The sequence below is a fragment of the Gouania willdenowi genome, chromosome 22, assembly GCF_900634775.1.
Source record: "Gouania willdenowi chromosome 22, fGouWil2.1, whole genome shotgun sequence".
NCBI lineage: Eukaryota > Metazoa > Chordata > Actinopteri > Blenniiformes > Gobiesocidae > Gouania > Gouania willdenowi.
Window position 1 is genome coordinate 10,949,810 of NC_041065.1, and position 19,881 is coordinate 10,969,690.

At 38.0% G+C, this 19,881-nt stretch overlaps 1 protein-coding gene across 1 annotated transcript in view; it reads right to left on the reverse strand.

The window, feature by feature from the left end:
- Positions 1-12,589: 12,589 nt before the first annotated feature.
- The window catches only part of mideasb (mitotic deacetylase associated SANT domain protein b), a 41,544-nt gene continuing 34,252 nt past the window's right edge, over positions 12,590-19,881 (reverse strand). Inside the window, exons 12-13 of the mRNA XM_028437522.1 lie at positions 18,914-19,110; positions 12,590-15,473 (exon numbers count right to left, since the gene is read on the reverse strand). Of these exons, the coding sequence (XP_028293323.1) occupies positions 15,239-15,473; positions 18,914-19,110 (432 nt within the window). The 3' untranslated portion in view covers positions 12,590-15,238. The remainder of the gene's footprint in view (positions 15,474-18,913; positions 19,111-19,881) is intronic.

Below are 19,881 nucleotides of genomic sequence, written 5' to 3' on the forward strand. Positions count from 1 at the left end.
TTTGTCTTTTTGCCAGGTAAAACCCACAAGAGTTAATTGTGTTAAAACAATGTTTTTTTTTTTTAGTGAAAGTTTAGGCATAATAAACAATATCATAATGGATCATTTATTTTGAATAATGCATGTGTATCACAATTCTTTCCACACAACCACAACTGAATACAAATGATGAGTGAAAAGGCTGAAGCTGCCTAGATTAAAAAAAAACTACTCTCCTATATATTATTGTTAAAATGAATAAATAATATAATAATAACAAAATAAAAAAACAAGGTAAAAAAGATTCACAACCTAATACCTGGAACTCAAACTGGTGTTTTACTAATAATCGATGGTTTCCCTGTATCTTACCAGTTTGATTTCAAGTGAGCCACAAACACAGCAAAATACTACAAAATGATTCCAAATATATACAAAATGACTTCAAAACATGTATATAAAAAACCCCTACAAAATGACAATATACAAAAAATGTGTTCAAAACAACCTAAAACATAAATTCACAACAAAAATACACAAAAGGACTCATCAAAAACTCACAGCATGATCTAAAATAAACACAAAATAACGTGGCCCTTGGATCAAATATACATCCATTTTCTGACCCTCTTGTTCCTGTTTTCAAGAAGTACCCCTGACTGCAGTCCGCAGCTAAGGGCGGAGTTCAACGCTGCTCAATATCAGCATGCTATTGGCTTTCAGTCCACAGTTCAGGGCGGAGCTCAATGTGGCACGCTATTGTGCTGTGTGATTCTTATACTGTTAAAAATAATCAACCACAAGATAAATTAATCGTGCCATTTAAAAAATTTTATGTTACATAATTCTATAGGCATACAAAATAGATATGGGTTAGGGTTACAGTAAGGTTTATTGAATGTCGAGCGCCGGCCCCGAAAGTTGAGCGCCGGCCCGAATTGCAGGCTGCAGTCAGGGTTTTCTTGTTTTCAAGGTCACGTGGGTCTGCTGGTGCCTATCTCCAGCTCTCAATGGGTGCTAGGTTGGTCCTTCACAGGGCAACACACAGACAACCACTCACACTCAATCTAACAGTCATGTTTTTGGATTGTGGGAAGAAGATGGAGTACCCGGAGGAAACCCACGTAGCACAGGGAGAACATGCAAACTCTACACAGAAAGGACCCAAGTGTCCACCTCAGGGCTTGAACCCAGGGTCTTCTTGCTGTGAGACGGTTGTGTGATTGTAAACTGCTCAAAAATCATAAAAATCCATCAAATCACATGCGACATAAAGCGGATATCATTGTTGAAGCCATAGAAAAGCTGTGGTGCATTGTGCATCATCTGAGAGCCTCCACAGATCCACCCAATGCCTCTTTCTTCTGTGTTCTCCTTTCATTCTGCACAGCATTCCTCTTTCTCTGTGTGAATCAAACAACAGCAGCAGCCTTCACTGATCCTCTGCCATCACTAACTGACGTTGCTATGGCATCAGACACAAACAAAGCCCAACAGAGTGATCAGGATGCCGTGCGTCTGTCCGTCACAGCACAAAGCTACTCAGTGTGGCACGGCAATAATCCACTGACTCAGAGGCAGCTGATGGAGCTATGGGGAGGAGAATAATTAGGCTCCTACTTCTCAAACTAGTCATGTAATGCAATTAATGCCTGATCGGACATTTTATACAAGCTTCAGGCTGTGGGATGTTGGATGGTTAGACTTTCAGCCTATACAGCCTTTGTTCAACAGAGTAAACAACAAACTTTAAAAAAGCAAAATGTCCATTTAAAGGAGTAGAAAGATGACACCTTGATGTCCAGAGCAGCTATCTTCAACACATCTCCTGTAGGATTATATATGGATGAAATAAACCATGTTAAAATTATTTTATTTTTTACATGTTTTTCAATCAAAGTAAAAACATATTTTGCAAAATATGGAGATGATTATCAATGTGAGATTTTTGAGATGCAACGTTAAACGAACCTGAACAGAATATGCAGCCAGGGCCGGCCTTCCCACCAGGCAACCCAGGCGGCTGCCTAGGGCACCATCTGCATTTTTTCTTTTCTTTTTTTTTTTAACAATTTAAAAAGGTATATTGAGAAAGACGGTCTGAAGGATGCTGGTAAGTATTGGAGAGGACAGGTTCCTCACCTAGAGGAGCAAATGAGTGGAGTGAAGCAGCAGTGGTAGAGTGGGGCTGACTGAGCTGGTCAGTCTCAGATAATTGGTTGCTGATGGTAGCCACCTTCTCAGAGGACAAAGTAGGCAAACATGTCTGAATAACACAAAATGAATCTTGCTGGAGCTATTTCATGGAAGTCAAGAGAAACTGCAAAGGCGATTAACAGAACTCCTCTGACGAAGACTGGCAGTTGACAGTCGAAATATGTCAGGAGATGAAAATTTCGTGAAATACCTTGTCTGAATAAATAAAACCTGAACTTAACATACTATTCAAAAAGAGGACAAAGAGAATGTTGCTGGAACTATATGTTTGGAGTGAGTGCGTAATGAAACATCCTACAAAGCCGTAATAAAGCACTCAGACTGACTTCCACTGCTCTTAAAGTGAAGTGTTGTTAGGTATTCACTGTCTTTTAAGCACTTAAAGCAATTTATTGCAGCTTTAAATTGAAACTCTTTAACCAAACCACTGGTGTTCACCACTTCTCATGTCCTTGCTTTAAGATAAATAACCAGAGAATAGCAAAAGCTTTCAACTTTGTTCAAATGTATGCTCTGAGTAGTTCCCACCTGTTTAGGTTATTCTAAAGCAGTGGTTCTCAAACTTTTTGGGCTCAAGTACCCCCTTTCTCTTACTTTTGAATCCAAGTACCCCACTTATGTCCGACTAATATATTTTGCTCAGAATTCTGTGAAAAAACAACAAGAGCATATAGAGCATAATGATGGAATGAATGAGTGATAACACACATTTTAAAGAATCTCATTTTGTAAATGAGTGGTATAAAAAAAGTATTTAGTGCCTCCCGAATAGATTTATTTCTAGTGTTTTTATCATTTACATTCATCTCCCTTGTATTTTCAGTTCATGTTCTAATCCAGATCATTTTCATCAATATTATGATTATCATTTTTAACTAAAAATATACAACATAAAACCACATTTGTTAATTTCAAATTTTTCTCTCTCAAATACCCATTTTAACTCCAAGCAACCCCACATGGGGTCCCCACCCCAAGGTTGAAAAAGTCTGATAACTATAGATAACTATAGTTTTTATAATTTCTCTCTCTCTCTCTCTCTCTCTCTCAAGTACCCCCTGTAGTACCATCGCGTACACCTAGGGGTACATGTACCCCCATTTGAGAAACACTGTAATAAAGGAACAAACACCATGGGAGAACTTCACTCAGAATTATCACTGCAGCAAGTGTGTTGGTCATGGATAATATAAAACATTTTATTTCCTCTGTGCCTCATAATAAAATCCAAGCCAGCCTCATGAATGGAAAATATATTTCATTCGTTCTGGTGCCACAGTGAGACTTTAAACAGCATCAGATGTGTGAAGTCGTAAACCAGTCTTCCATTAACAGTCAGACCAGCACACCAGCCAATGTGTAAAACTGACTGTGAGGAACATCTGTGTTTCTCTCACCAGCCTGGACCATTCCAGACGTTTATTTAGTTTTAATCACTTTTAATGATCACCATTCTGTGAACATGTGCTCAAAAAAGTATCAAAGCTTTAGAACCAGTAGTTTAGGAAACAGAAGCAAAACCAAATCAGCCATTGATCAACCTGTCAAATATCATGTTCACCTAATTGGCTGCTTGGAACCCTTTCGACTGCACAATATTTGGATTAAATTGCCTTAATAATATTTTAGTGTATCACTTTACTAACTGTAATTTAAAAATAAAAATAAAAAATTAGCAACAAAAGTGTATGATCTCTTACTGTAATTTGCAACCTGAGCTTTACCTACTGTAAATGTCTACGCTCACAATGAGATCGATCACAGAATGCAAAATGATCAAACAAACATTGTATGAAAGTTGATCATATGTTGAACGGTGTCCAAATACAGACAAACCAATAATAAATTATTTTGTATTACAATACTTTAATGTTTAATTATCTTTGGAAAAACACTCATGAATGCAGCTTTGATGCAAATAAGACTGTTTTGGATAAAATGGTGTAAGTTTTGTTTTATTAATTTTCCTTTTTTACCATCTAAGGGAAAGTAACAAGATTTAATTGAAGAGTTATTTTGCATTACATTCATTGTTAGAAGTAAAAAAAATACATACATTTAGAAGGGCATTAGTTTGTATACTAAACTTTCCTTTTAAGAGTTTGGTGGTAGCAGCTAGCGTAAATACAGCTTTAAGGAGTAGTGAAGATGTATTAAGGTTGTTTGAATGGTCGAGAAAAAAACGATGTTGGATGCTATGCAAAACTGAGGCATTAAAAGTGTTCAAGAAGCCACACAGACGTTGTCCCAATGCACAGCCTCAAACACACACAACTCTTACAATAGTTTAATAGATTTATACAAATAACAAATAGCATCGTTTTGTCATGCACGAAAATAGAAGCATCACATTTACCTGTGAGATTTTGTTGCTAAAAACCAGAAACATAAAATGAGAAAGACAAAACAACTAATAAAAAAAAAATATCTGAAAATAGATAAAACATAACAACAACTGGAAAAAAGGCCCACTGGGACTCAAACCCACCACCATCAGAATTTTCTGAAGTTATTGACAGAATTAAGCTCAGCGCGCCACTTATAGGAACTGAAAATAAAGCTGTAATACAGCACTTTTTAAATTAGAACTTTACATTAGCAATCACACTCACTCACAGAGATGCAATACTTTTTTGGGAGAATGTGCTGCGTTTACACTGAATGCGTCTTCTGCGGAACCGGCCCAAAGACCCTTTGGCACACGGACGAACCCTCTACAAATGAGTCATGTTGTATAAGATTGGCTCAGCTGACAGATCATTTTTTTGGTTTTGCTGCTGTAGGTTTATACTGTTATTGTGTCTGACCATGCAGATCTTTATAAGCTTCCCCCTTAATGTTTGATGGCCGTCATGTCTTTATATCACATCCTAGTTTCTATCTCATTGAACCCGACTGTGGCTGGACTTGATTAATGCTGCTGTGTAATCCCTCCACATGAGTTCAAATGGACACTGGCTTTGTAATTGCTCATAAAGATTCAGCATGTGTGCAGAAAAGATGAGCTGTGGCTATGACAGCTCTGTATGCACACTCACGCAGGAAGGAACCATCAGCGGCTCCAAGCCTGGAGGACATCTCCATACTGGGTTGATAATGAGCTGGGAATGCCTTTATGTCTGGGAATGACTCCTGGGAAAAAGACAAAACAATTAGGTGAGGTTGATGTGTTTCTTTCTGTATTTTAGCCAAAGGAAAAGAGTGTTGTACACGTGGCTTTATTTCAGGTTACCAGAGGCTCCGTATTACCACAGCAGTCATTTCATTTCCTTCCCCTCACTGTAAAACCACTTTTAATGGTGATTAGCAGACATGAGTTTACCTTATTTGGCTTCTTACTTTTTGACATTAGCCGTAGTCGTGAACTATGCATCTACTACACAACTGTGAAGCCAATAATTGAGGTGCTGTCAACAACTGTTTGACTCACACACACACTTCATGCTGAAATGATTATCTGTGCAAAGCTGGGAAACTTTCTGCATTAATGGTGTCTGCACAATGGCCTTCTTCTTCTTCTTCTTCTTCTTCTTCTTCTTCTTCTTCTTCTTCTGCCATTATTGGGTCCGGCAGAAAGTAAAATTTTCATTCTGTATTGTAAAAAATCTACCAATGATTACTAAAGCTGCTATCCGGAGTTTCTGAGAGAGCGTCTCGATGTCCCGCCCTCAACAGCTCTACTTCCTCCCCCTGCCTCTGCAATCTACCAGAAGCCACGCCTCTACTTTTCTGCATGCGCAGAAAACAAAAATAAACAAAAATGTTTTTTTTTTTCCGGTAGTGCGCATGTGCATATACGAGCATATACAATCTGTATGACACCGGCCCTGGGTCTATAGGACAAAGGAGGGGCTTGTATACGTTAATGTTTATGAACGACCACTGGCAGTAGACCATAGTAAAAGACTAGTTCGGTATTTTTTCGCATTTCAAAATAATCATACATAAACATAGATTTTCTCAGAAACTCTGGATATCAGCTTTAGGTAAGTTCAACACAATGTTAATTTTGTTGACTAAATATTTTGTTGACTACATTCTTTAAGTGACAATCGCTAGACGACGACTAATCAAATTTAAAAACAAAACAAAACGTGATTAAAAACTATATCAAAATATATTGATATCATCATCAACTACTAAGTAAAAACCAAACAATCATTTCGTCACATGGGACGAAGTCCAATCAGAACTCATGTGATCATGTGATGTTGTGCGGTGATCACATCAAATCTGTCTGTGTGTATTTACAAATTTCACTACCACACAATATCAAGTTGATCAATGGGTATTGAATGTATTGAACTATATCTGTAACAGATTTAGTCTAAAAATAATAATGTAATTAAGTTGACTAAATGTAGACTATAGTTGAAATAGTCCTGATGATTACATTTTTCACTAAAACTAAGCGGCATTTTAGTCAAAAGACTATGGCTAAAAGCTAAATATAAATATGTGCTGTCACTGGTTCAACAGATGCTTTTGTACTTTGATAACAGTAGTAGTTAATCTATAATCTATAACTATAAAAACATGTTCTCACAGTCAGTGCTTGGCTTTGCATCTAAAGTGAAGTCAATATAACATTGTGTCATTGTGCTCTTAACTTCATGTTCTGCCATTATGGAGCAGGCTTATACAAAGAGTGTGTTGTGCTGTTTTTCTGACTCCTCTCTCTGTGTCTGTGAGGACGTTACCAGAGCCTCCTCTCATGGTCTGTCTCTCCTCTTCATGTCCACTAAAACCAACCAGTCCCTCTGACTCTGCTCCTGCTGGAACTGTGTTCCTGTTTCCTCTTCATCCTCACATAACTTCATATTTTGTGATAAGTGCCTTGAGATGACTTGCTCTATTTGGCTCTATATAAATGCAGTTGAATTTGATTGTTTTCTATCATTCTTCAGCTTGCTGCTCTGCTACATGATCCTCCTACTACATGTTGGAACAAGCAGGAACAGACAAGCCACGTGGCCATGCTGCACAGCCTATAGCGTTGATAAAGTCAGATGTCTTTAGCCCTTTGGTTTTTTTTTTTTTAAAGCAGATTCTCCTGCATGTCTCTGAAACAGTTTTTGCATACATATATCAGTGTTGGGAGTAATGATTTACAAAAGTAACACAATGACAGTAATGTATGACTTTTTTGCTGTAACGCAGTAATGTAACACATTACTAATACAATTTCGGTAATATTATACCCATTACAAATCTAAGTAACGCGTGTTACAACGCATTTTAACCTGAGATGCTAAAAACAGCACCAGTAACCAGCAGAGTCGGTGCCAGGCTGCATTAACTGGGGGGGGGGCATTAAGAAAACTGCGGGGGGCACAAAAACACATTTTGATGATTTCAGACGTCAGATTCTCAAGCTTCCTCTCCTCCGTCTGAAGTTAGTGCCCAAGCTTTGTCGCGATGCAGCAATGTGAGTGACGTCACGTGACTCAACAGAGCAGGCCATAGACATATACGCATTACAACAGCTCTAGGGTACGTTCAGTAGCACAAATGTTAAACAATTACACCACAGTATATTATATCTAAGGAGCAGATTCCCGTTCATTGTCAGTGAATGGACACATACAGTTGATAGCCAATCAGATATCTTTGATAAAGCTCCCCTGTAGTGGCCGGGAAGAGTGTGTGGGGGGGGGGGGGGTACAGTAGGTCAGCTGGGGGGACACTGCCCGCGAATGCCCCCCTTGAAGGCGACACTGGTAACTAGGGGTGTCCTGATCCGATACCAATGTCGGATATCGGTCCGATATTAGCCTGAAAACGAACATCCGACATCGGATTCAAATTTCCAAATTTTTCGATGTTTTTTTCAAATTCATTTTTTATTTATTTTATTCAGTTGTTGAAAACTGTAGATATTATGTTGAAGGTTAAAATGTACGTAACCAATTGGTTAATAATAAATGGGTCAGTTTTTCTCATACCTACTGTTGCTGACTATTGTTCTCTGTTTGACTAAATAGCCTTTTCTGACAAGTAATTATATTATTTTAATAAAGAAAAAAAAAAAGCATGTATGATTCATGCTAATATTGGATCAATATCAGTAACAGCCGATATGCAAGGCTGCAATATTGATATCGGAAATGAAAAAGTTGGAAAAAAGACATCCCTACCAGTAACTTGAAGAAACACCTGGACCGGTGCCACGCTAACACCTACTTGAACCAGGTACGGCTTAAACTGTGGCTGAGACTGCGGCTCATACAGATCAGATTCCTGCTCTTAAATGTGAGGTGTATAGAAGTTTTTGGTTTAGAAGTGTTTTTTTTTTGTAGAGACATTCACAGTAGAAATGCCGCTAGCTGACAGCTAAAAACAATTGCAGAGCTGACCGGAGCCGCCGCCGCCGCCGTCATCAATTTGACTGGTGGTCATGTTACCTCGCGACTGGTTTGTATTGAGCGCTCATATAAAATAGTGTTACAATTGTACAGGTCACCATGTTGGCAGCAGTTAAAAAACAGAACACTAAAAAAGAGAATAACAAAATAGAAACAAAAAGAAAGAGATTGTGCGTCTTGTCAGGTCATAAGGCTATAGTTTACATTATAGTTGTTTCTATCTCTATTGTGTTTCATATGAATAGGCCTAGACTTTAAATATTTACAATATCTTTATCATAACTCGCCAGACTTTAACTTTGTCTGCTTTTGTGATTCTGACGGTCATTGTTACTTATTGTATTGCGCCATGAGCCTTCACTGTGCCCATTATATTAAGTTGCTATACCACATCACCCTCCACTGGATATATAATCAGCTGCAATAAACTAGATTTTAACATTTTAGAATGCTAGTCATACTTCTGCGGTTATTTTGGTGAAAGTAACTCAAAAGTAGTGTAACGCGTTACAATTCAGAGACAGTAATATTGCAATGTAACTAATTACTTTTAAATGACAGTAACTACTAATATGTAATGTATTACATTTTGAAAGTAACTTACCCAACACTGCATAATATGCTATTGTTGCACTCTGGGGCCCTCCTGGCTAAACTCAATGAGTAATCTTAGTGCAATTTTAGAGTCATTCGTTAACCAAACACTGCGCTGTGGGCTGTGGATAAAAAGCAGAGAAAACCCAGACGGATGCAAGAATTCTTGAGGTTGATTCTAAAATGACAAAAACTTATCATCAAATGTGAATTTAAGCTTTAAACTAATTCAAAAAATCCTGCGCAGCTTTAAGTACTTGTGGTATTCCTTGTTTTCATTATGCTTTTGTTTTTTTTCTTCATTAATAATAAGCAATGCAAGGGGATGAACAGAAAATAATCTTAATGGTTCAGTTATTATGAGCTACAGTAGTACAGGAAAGTGTGGAATTGCACAGTTCATACAATATATCAGACATTGGCAACAATTTACACAGTGGGGGCCACAAAAATGTGATTTTCTGATCTGAGGATCACATTTTGTATATTTTTCTGTCATTTCTGTGATATTTTTTTGTAGTGATTTCAGTGCATTTTTGCTGTTTCGTGTATTTTGTTGTTCTTCTTTTGTATATATATATATATATTACAAATTCTTGAACGTTTTTCAATAGTCATTTTGTTTTATTTTGCTGTTTTTTGTGTTTTAATTTCCCTTTGGTGCTTTGTGTTATAACTGCAGTGTTGTGTTTAAGGTTTTTTCTGGATCCTATGACGTGTAGTCATATTTATTCATATATATGATAGATTTATTTTCTAAAGTAAATGGTTAATTTTGTCCATGAACATTCATCAAAATCAGAGATGGGTAACTTTTTCCACATTGATATCAGCATTTAGAATAATGACCCATCTGAGCTTTAACACAAGGGTTTCGTCATCTTTGTAAATATTTGTTTAGTCTTTTTTTCAAAGTCATTGTCTGTGTTTTTCTGTTATTTTGTTGATAGTAGTCGTCTTAATGTTTTTGGAGTCATTTTGTATTCTCTGTATTAATTTTTTACTCCTTTTTCTGTAATTTTTTTTCTTTTTTTGAGTCATTTTGTGTGTGTTTTTGGTCTTATTTGTGGTGTTTTCTGTTTGTTCTTTTTTGTGATAGAAGTCGTCTTATATTTTTAGAGTAGTGTTTTTTTTTGTCGGTGTCCTTTTTTCTATTTTTGTCATTTTCTGTATTTTTGTCATGATCTCCTTTGTTTTTGGTGTACCGTTAATTCTTTGTGTTATTGTTCTCCTTTTGTGTCTTTCTCTGTAATTTTGTTGTTTTTTGGAGTCATTTTGTGTGTGTTTTCCCGTTGTCCTGTCATTTTGTATTTTTTGGTGTCATTATGTGTGTTTATTTTGGGGGCCAAAATTAGACAAGGTCCACATGAGGCCCTGGGGCCACCAGTTGTCCATATCTATAAGAATATAACACGTTTTTTCATTAATAAGTTCATTGTATGAGCAAAACCAACTCAAACATTTATGAACCACTATTTTATCCTGAAAATAATACATCAGTATCTTGTGCCATTTGAGAAGCTTATGGAACAGGGTTTTTCAACCACTGTACCATGGCACACTTGCCCGTGAGAGATAGTCAGGCAAGGCATTGCTAAAATCAGATCTATCCTGTCTCAGGGCGACGCCGAAAAACTAGTCCATGCTTTTGTTACCTCTAGACTGGATTATTGTAATTCTCTTTTAGCAGGCTGCCCGAGCAAGTCGCTTAAGACACTTCAGCTGGTTCAAAATGCTGCAGCACGTGTACTGACTAAAACTAGGAGAAGAGATCACATTACTCCTGTATTAGCCTCTCTGCATTGGCTTCCCATAAAATATAGAATAGAATTCAAGATTCTTCTTCTCACTTATAAAGCCCTAAATGGACAGGCACCAGTCTATCTCAAGGAGCTTGTAGTGCCATACAATCCCCCCAGAACACTACGCTCTCAAAATGCTGGACTACTCGTTGTTCCATTTGTCTCTAAAAGTAGTATAGGAGGAAGAGCTTTCAGTTATCAGGCCCCACTTCTCTGGAACCATCTACCAACCACGGTTCGGGGGGCAGACACCCTCTCTACCTTTAAGGTTAGGCTCAAAACATTCCTCTTTGATAAAGCTTTTAGTTAGGAACCAGCTCATAGCTCATAATTAAGATGCAATAGGCATAGACTGCCGGGGGGGGGGGGTCTGGCATGCTCGGTTGGAGAGAGGTTGGAGAGGGCGTTAAGAGAGAGGTCATTTAGGTTAGAGAGGGACCGGAGAGGGTCCCATTCCTCTTTCAAACACTCCCTCTATGTCTGCTTACTCCCTTGTGTGTTTGCTCCTGTACTCCTTCTGGCTTTTGTCTTGCAGGTCCGTGGGATCCTCAGTGTGGAGTTACAGAGACTCAGCGGCTCTGTCTCCACCCTTTCCTCTGCACACACCCAACACAGCATAACGTGGATGGCTGTTCATCATAGGAATGGGATCCACACAAGGTTCCTGCTGCTTAACAGAAGGTTTTCCTTGCCGCCATGATGAATTCATGTTGGGTGTGGGATACATATGTATGTGTATATACGTATATATGCATATGTGTGTATCCATAAAATGAAGAGTCCGTCCTTAAGACTGCTCTACTGTAAAGTGCCTTGAGATACCATTGGTTATGATTTGGCGCTATACAAATAAAGATTGATTGATTGATTGATTGATTGATTGAAGGTGTGTCATGGGAAATAATTAAATTTCACCTAATTATTCTAAAAAAAAAAAAAAAACAACATTTTTTAAGCCTAATTAATTACTGTATAGTCTGCAAATATGCCTATGTGCTGCTGTGAGCCCCTCCCCATCCCAAAAGCTCACAGACAAACTGCAGCTTTAAATATATTTATATTTACATACTTTATTTATTGTATTGCCACTTATTGTATTATATATGTAATATTATCATTATTATTAATAACATTTATATATATATGTATTATACAAATATAATATAATAAATACATTATTTAAAAAAAACATGATTAAACAGAATTAAGTTCAATTGTAGTTCTTATATTTAATGTAAAAAAAAAAATACATCTTTTATCCCTCCCAAGACGTCATTTTTTATTTATATTTAACACACTTTAATAATAATTACTGCATATTGTTAATTGCACTTTTTTATATGAAAAATCATAATAGATTTCGTTGCTGTTTATTAAAATCAATTTTTGGTTTTTATTTGATTCCTATTAAAAAAAAAGGTTTGATAGGAAGATTGGTAATATATAACATTCATTTAAAAAAAACAAAATTTTTGGTTGGCGATGGTGTGAAAATGGCTCAAAAAAGTTTGAAAAAGAAAGGTATTGTTAGCCTGTAGCGCCCCCATCTGGTGGGACTTTATGTTAGACATGCAGGTGGATAAACAGCACCCTCTGGCGTTCACCTCTGAGATTTCAAAAACAAAGGCTCCACAGCTTGAATGTGTAATAACTTTAATATACAGTGCATCATAAATCATTACTAAAACGTCAGTGGTAGAAATCCACTCAAACAAATAAGTTACACTGGTAAAAAGCATTCGAGATTCCTCTCTAGATTCCTGTGAACCTCATTAGAAAAAAAGCATAGAAAGTACGCCAACATAGAATTCCTTTCATATATTTGTATCATTAGATCTACCCTTAAAATTCCCTTAACCAACAGGATGACAGTAGGAAAGTTTATAGCAACGTACGCGTGGCCTGGATTTCATCCATTTTTTTTTTTGCGGTAAAACAACCTGAAAACTTTCATCTTTAAAAAGTGGGACGACAACATTTCCCTGGAAAACAACATCCTCCAGATTAGCCAAAATAAAAACAAAGTATAAATAACATTACAAAGGATATCAACAGTCCACACAGCTGCTTTCCTCCACAGAGAAACAGTCTTATCATTTGACCTAAACACACATTCACACACACACACACATACACAGTCTGTGCATAGACATGGGATCAGCTTGCGGTAATCAGAGCCGTTTCCTCTCCTCTCACTGTGTGGCTCGTCCTTTAGGGGGAAAAATAACCCTTTAACCCATTTGTTGCCATAGCAACAGAGGCTGGCACTGGGTCAAAGGGCTTAGCATAGAGATGCGGCAATAAAATCAGATCAACAGCAGAAACTAAACGTTGGTCGGCTGTGAATCCTCATAGTCGGTGAAGGGATTTATTCCTTTGATTCTAATTATGACTTTTAAACATCAAAGCAAACAGAAGCACAAGGAAGCACTTCATAATGCAAAGTACTATGATGCAATGAATGGAAAATTACTATGGATTTTTTTGCTGGTTAAAACCTAGACTTTGGTGCAAATCCACTAAAAATTAACTATTATTAATAAACTTTTAAGAAAAATATGTTTCTCTTAATGCCCATTCAGGTCAATACAATAACCTTTTCCCCTAAATATCGGCATTATGTGCAATGTCAACATTGATGTCATTTAAAGAGTATGCACCTGTGCAATCAAACATGATGGTAGTTTGATGGATAATACCACAGAAAACATCCGTTTTTACCAAAACTGAAATGAATATTGTTTTTAATCAATTATAATATGTGAATTTTAATATAATCTCTGCTTGTAACTTGTATGTGTATCTTAAAAGTGGCTCAACTCAACAGATTTGTGTCTTCAGGCTTTATTTTGTGTCTCTTTTGATCACCTCAGCCAGTTATTAGAAGTGTGACAGTGAAGGAGGGAGGGGGGGAGGGGGGGAGGGGTCAGGACATGGGGGTCCACTTGTTGTATTGCACATAAAATTCCTGCCTCTTCTTCTTCTTCTTCATTTGTAGCTTCCAGAAACCCCTCACAGTTATAAACAGGCAGAAAGTAGCATTTGTTTGGTGTTTAAATTAAGAAAATGCTCTGGACAAAACAGGAAAATCATCATTGAAAACCAGAATATTATTAGAATAATAATAATAATTAACAATATACCAATAATATTATAATCATGGACATATTCACAAAAAACAACAACAAATACCATACATAACTAGTCAGGCAGGAAAAGAGAAAGAAAACGTAACATTTACCTGCGAGTGTGTGTATGTGTGTGTATATTCAAATAAAAACAAAAAACAAAACACACTAACAGTGTAAAATTGATTGTCATTTTTCAGATAGAAAGCATGAAAACATCCAAGGCATCAACAGTGAGGAACCGACGTTGGAGCTGTAAAAAAAGACGAAGGCGGGTTCACAGAACGAAAGCCAAACTAACAGTCATTTGGTGCACGTCATGCATCTGAGGAGCTTTTGGCAGCTTTGGGTGGTGGATCAGCATCCGCTAGCACTACAGCTAACGTCCACCTGTCCATCCTGGAGCGGGGGAAGCTAACAGCAGGGCCGTCCCGTCTGGGATGAGTTCAGTCCAGCTTCGAGGATTCATCAGATGATGGATCAGCCAAAGCAAGCGGAAAATGTTTAGAAAAAAGATGGTTTCAGGGTCAAAGTGCAGCGGGAGGACAGCAGCATGATGGCTTTGATCTTTGATGGGACCGAGCCCTGTGACTCAGAGGTACCTCCTGGAAAGCTTTACAAGCAGAGTAAAGGGAGTTGTGCGAGCACACGGTCGCTCAGCATTCACAGTTTCTGGAGATACTAAAACCCAGAAACAGAGTCAATTTATCCCCGTACTGCATTCACAGGCTGTAATATCACCAAATTTATCATTATACCAGTTATTAGAGCAAATATTTATTACTGGTTATTGTTTTCCAGAGATTTATTGGGCTTTATTTTTATTATTATTATTTAAAAGGTTATCTTATTCAGATGTAGCCTACGTGTATGTTCACAACAGGAACTATGCACAATGATAAAACAATATGTATAAACCCTATTAAACCCAGAAAAACAATAACCAGGAATGAATATACAGTAACTAACAACTGGTACAATGATAAACTTGGTGATTATACAGCCTGTGCATGCAGTACGGGGATAAATTTACTCTGTTTCCAAAATGTTTCACCCCACAGTTTAAACGAGAACTCGAGAGCTGGTCTTTCCCTGAACGACCCGAGCACCTCAAACCCTCGTTCCCCTAAACATAACCGAAGCTGCGCCGCCATCACTGCCAGTCCTCGTCGTCCTCGTTCTCTCCGTCCGACGAGTCGTCGTTGGTGCTGTCTCCACCCGCCTGGCGCCGCCCGTTCTGATGCCGAGCCGCCAGGATGGCGGCGTCGGCCGCGGCCTTTGCCGCCGCTCGCTCCTCAGCCTCCTTCTGTCTCAGCGCCGCTGCCTTTTTCTCCTGCTCCGCGTGGCTCTTCATGTGGGCGCTGCGGCTCTTCACTTTGGGGAAGATCCTGAGGAACAGACACCAATGATTGTTAATAGAACACAGAGGTTATTCTCACCGACCACGTCGTACACTCTGATGTGATCAAAAGCACTGGTTGTTGAGGGTTTGGTCCATTACATTTTCAGTTACAATTATGTTTTTAATTACTCATGTTCAATTGTGATTATAGTAACCAGCATTTTTCCCAATTACAATTACATTACAATTATTTTTTATCCACAGAAAGTCAATTACTATTACGTTCTCAATTACTAAAGTTTAATTACAATTGGTCTACATTACTGAGCCTGAAATAAAGAACCTAATAAAAATGAACCTTCCTCTTATGTTAGCATCTCTTATGATAACTGGTCTTAAATCAGCTGTAAAATACACTAAAAACAAATATCATCTCATTTCTTTCCTATCTATTGGTTTCCTTATTAGGCTTCCTAATTAATGAAAATATAGGTGTTAATTAGGGCTCAACGATTAATTGCATTTGTGAAATTATCGCGATATCATAAAACACAATTTTCCAATCGCAAAGGCTGCAATTTATTTTTATTTTTCTTGTCCTGTTAAGTTCAGTGTGTTTAAGAAGTACAGTCCACCACATGTTCACTGAAACGTGAAGTTAGTGAGATATGTTGAAAAGGTAAAAGCCACAGATTTGCTTGCTTTATTGTTGTAATCTGTGCTTTAAAATGTATATTTTACATTTATTATAAGTTTAAATAAATATCAAATTGTTTATTATGAAACAGATTGATTTATTGCTTGTGTTCATTGAACAATACATGACAAGAGGCCCTTGAGTCATTGACAGACGGGCCCACTTCGTGCGCGGTGTGGGGAGCCAGCCAACCAGCAACATGACATTCATATCCCTTGATTAAAAACAATTGCATTTGAAGTAGCTTTTGACCATAATTATATATTAATCATTAACTTGAACCCTTAAGTAGCCTACAGTAATATAATTATAGCAGTAAAGTGATTTTACAGCATGTAGTGATTTTAATGCAAACAGATCATTGATATAATAACATTTAGCTAACCCACCACCCCAACCAAGCTCCACTATCCTTTATATTTTAATATAGGTGTACAATAAATCTAAAACACCCACTTATTAAATACAATGATGTGATTAGAATCTGGTAGGTCGACCTTTATTAACATTGAAATGCTGTGAACATTCCTATTAGGGCTGGGCAATATGGACCAAAACTTATATCTCAATATTTTTTTTCAAAATGATGATATATGATATAAATCTTGATCATTTTATTTCAAATGAAGTCTGACCAGAAAGATAATTCTGGGTTAAATCAGCAAATGCAAAATGCTACACAGGCTCATTTATTAACAAACAGCTGCACAATATGTGCCACTTTTGGCTTTTTCTCCTATAAGGGACAGCATGTGTGAGTGAGTTCTGTAGTGTAGCTTGTTATGAGGGAGATCTGGGTTAGAATACATTCATTTATCCATCTAATTTAGCTTTACATGTTGTTCTGAGAAGTAAAAGCAGTGACTCCTAAAACAGGTATTTTTATACAAAATACAATATATATCGATATATGCGATAGTGTAGTTTTCTTTATCGCCAAAATAGAAAACTCGATACATCTCGAATCTTGATATATCGCCCAGCCCTAATTCCTCAATTATAAAACAGCCTAAATAAAAACATAAATGTGTATATGAAGCACATGTGGTTATTTTATATACAAGTCAACACTTTACATATTTACTGTTAATTTCACGTTGCTTGTCTTTAAGTTAGACATTAACATTTTATTTGATTACATACAGTATTTTCTTTTATTTTCTCATGCTCACTCATGTGGTTCTAATGACTTATTAAACACATTTGTTGCAGACTTTACATCTTTTAACACAAGGAGTGTTTTTTTGCGGCGCTTGTGATTGGCTGATTTTTTTCTGCTGACTCAGGTGGTTCCTGTGGTAGACGCTAAATTCCCAGTTACTAATCTTACAGAATGTGCATCTGTGTCACATCCTGCTGCTCTTTCCACTGTATTTACACAACTTCTTTGTTTTTTTTTTTCACCGGAACATTCACAACTCTTCTGAGTTGTTTTCGGTTTGTTGCCGCTGTCGCCACTAATCTCGCGAGAAATGCCACCCAGGCCATTTCAAGTGTCAGTTCTCACGAGATTAGTGACAGCATTCAGTTTAGAGAGGCAGAGGAATGTTTTTATGTATTTATCTTTTAATTACTGTTACATTAAAATACAGAACATTTATGAGAAAATACTAAGATGGCGGGAAAGAGGGGTAAAACGAGATACTTGACAGGTATGTTTATTCCCTCTTTCTTTTTCTCTTTCTCATGGCCCGACCAACCAGCCCAGCGGCCCACCGGGGAAATCCCCAGTGTCCCTGTACGCCAGTCCACCCTTAGTTCACGGTAAGAGCGGACAAAGCGGTGTATCGGTCTGGTTCCAGTAAAAAGTGACCATAAAAAGCTGTAAATTGACTGATATGTAGACGTGGTGACTTCATGTAGTAAAGGAAACTTATCAGTTGAAACACGGAAAATTCCGTTCTGATTGGCCGAGTTGTCTGAAGGGCACCCTCATCAGCCAATAGGCAAAAAAATCTGACTGAGTGTTTACGGTGGAGATCAAAACAAACTTTTGAGTCTTTTTCTGGAGCAAATGATCGTTGATTTATTGATCTATGAGGCCTACACTATGTCTTTATCTTATGAAAAAACCGTCTTGAGCACTTTTAAAGGTCAAACATTAAGAAAAACAACAGACGTGCTAGTTCTAGGGGTGTCCCGATGCAACTTTTTCACTTCCGATACGATACCCCTCGCGAGTTCATCTGCAGGCATAATGCCAAAAACATCACAAACACACAGATTTAAATGCCTTCTTAAAAGTAACTAAAAACATCACATCCTAACATAAAAACCACTATAAAAACCCTTAACTTAGCTTTAAGGGTGATACGAGCTCATGTGAAAGTCAAGGCAACCTGTTCTCCACGTCCCCAGCAGAGATTAGCCTATTACAGCACAAATGTGAGATAAGGGCCCAGCAGTGGGTCTGCAGCAGAAGCTTCATTAGCTCTAAACCACCGCGTGGATCTCTCAGCACTGGGCTCGGGTGGATCGTGTGTAACGAGGACACGCTGCGCATGCTAAAGAGTTTTTCCTGTCATGTCACAGATGAGATGTGCAAAGTCTTGGTCAACTCTGTGTTTGGGTTGCTAGGATACGGGCGGTAATATTAGTGTTGCCACAGGCCGAGTTGCTACAGGAATCAGAATGTGCTGCGTGTTCCAAACTTCCAGAAGACTTTTGCGTGTTTTCTACTTAGCGTCACGTCCACCTGGTGCAGCTGCCAGGTTTGCATGAGTAAACACAGCCATAGAAACATCTTCACAGCAACAGCCGTGACTGATGGGACTTTTCCAACCACTGACCTGCCACATTTCTTGCAGGGGAACTCTCCCTCCTGAACCGCTGAACCTTTGTTCCCCGTGGAGGGGCTCGTTTTGCGCGCGTTGGGATCGCAGCGCGGTTTGGAGTTGACAGGGGGCGCATGGATGACCCGGGACAGCGACTGATCCCTTCCAAGATCCTCCAGGCTTTTCATGATCAGCACAGTCCCTGGCTGCACCTGCAATAAAAGACCAAACATTAGGAGGAAGAATAAGGAAGTTAAAGATGTTCTATGAGCAGCTTTCATGTAGGATAGTGTTATTTATTTGTGACAAGGGCAAATGCACATAAATGGACATGATGATACCAGATTGTAGCTACAGACTAGTTTCCATCTGTAGTTGCCGGCACGTTGATGTTATGTACAACAGAAATTACACTAAAAAACCCAGACAACACCAAAATCAGACAGCATGGACAGTACAATAAAATACAATAGCTCAAATATAACGACATTTAGCTTAAGACTGACCAGAAATAAAGTGACCATTGTAAAGTGCATAAGGCAGACGATAAAGTGCTTTAGTGCAAACGTGCTAATATTTTGTCCCAAATAAGAAATGACACCTCGCCCTTAGCCCGGATAGTGGGTAGTTAAGTGCTAACATCATTGCACATAAACTAGGGCTATGCGATACACGGGTTCATACCGAATACTGGGATATATTTTCGTTATGATATGAATTTTTAATATACAGCCGTACCAGTGTATTTGATTACACAACTTTCGGAACGGTATACTGCGCTACGTTTCAGACCGGATCCTTTTCAATGTAGCACTTCTAAATAGGAAGTTAAACAGTAGCGCTCTGGTGTTAGTTACGGTGTAAATCATATGTGTAAATGGATAAGAAAGACACAATTAAAAGCTCTGAAGCTGCATGTGAGCATGTGCCTGTGTGCGTATGCCTCTGCTACAGGAGAACAACACTCACGGACACAAAGGCAC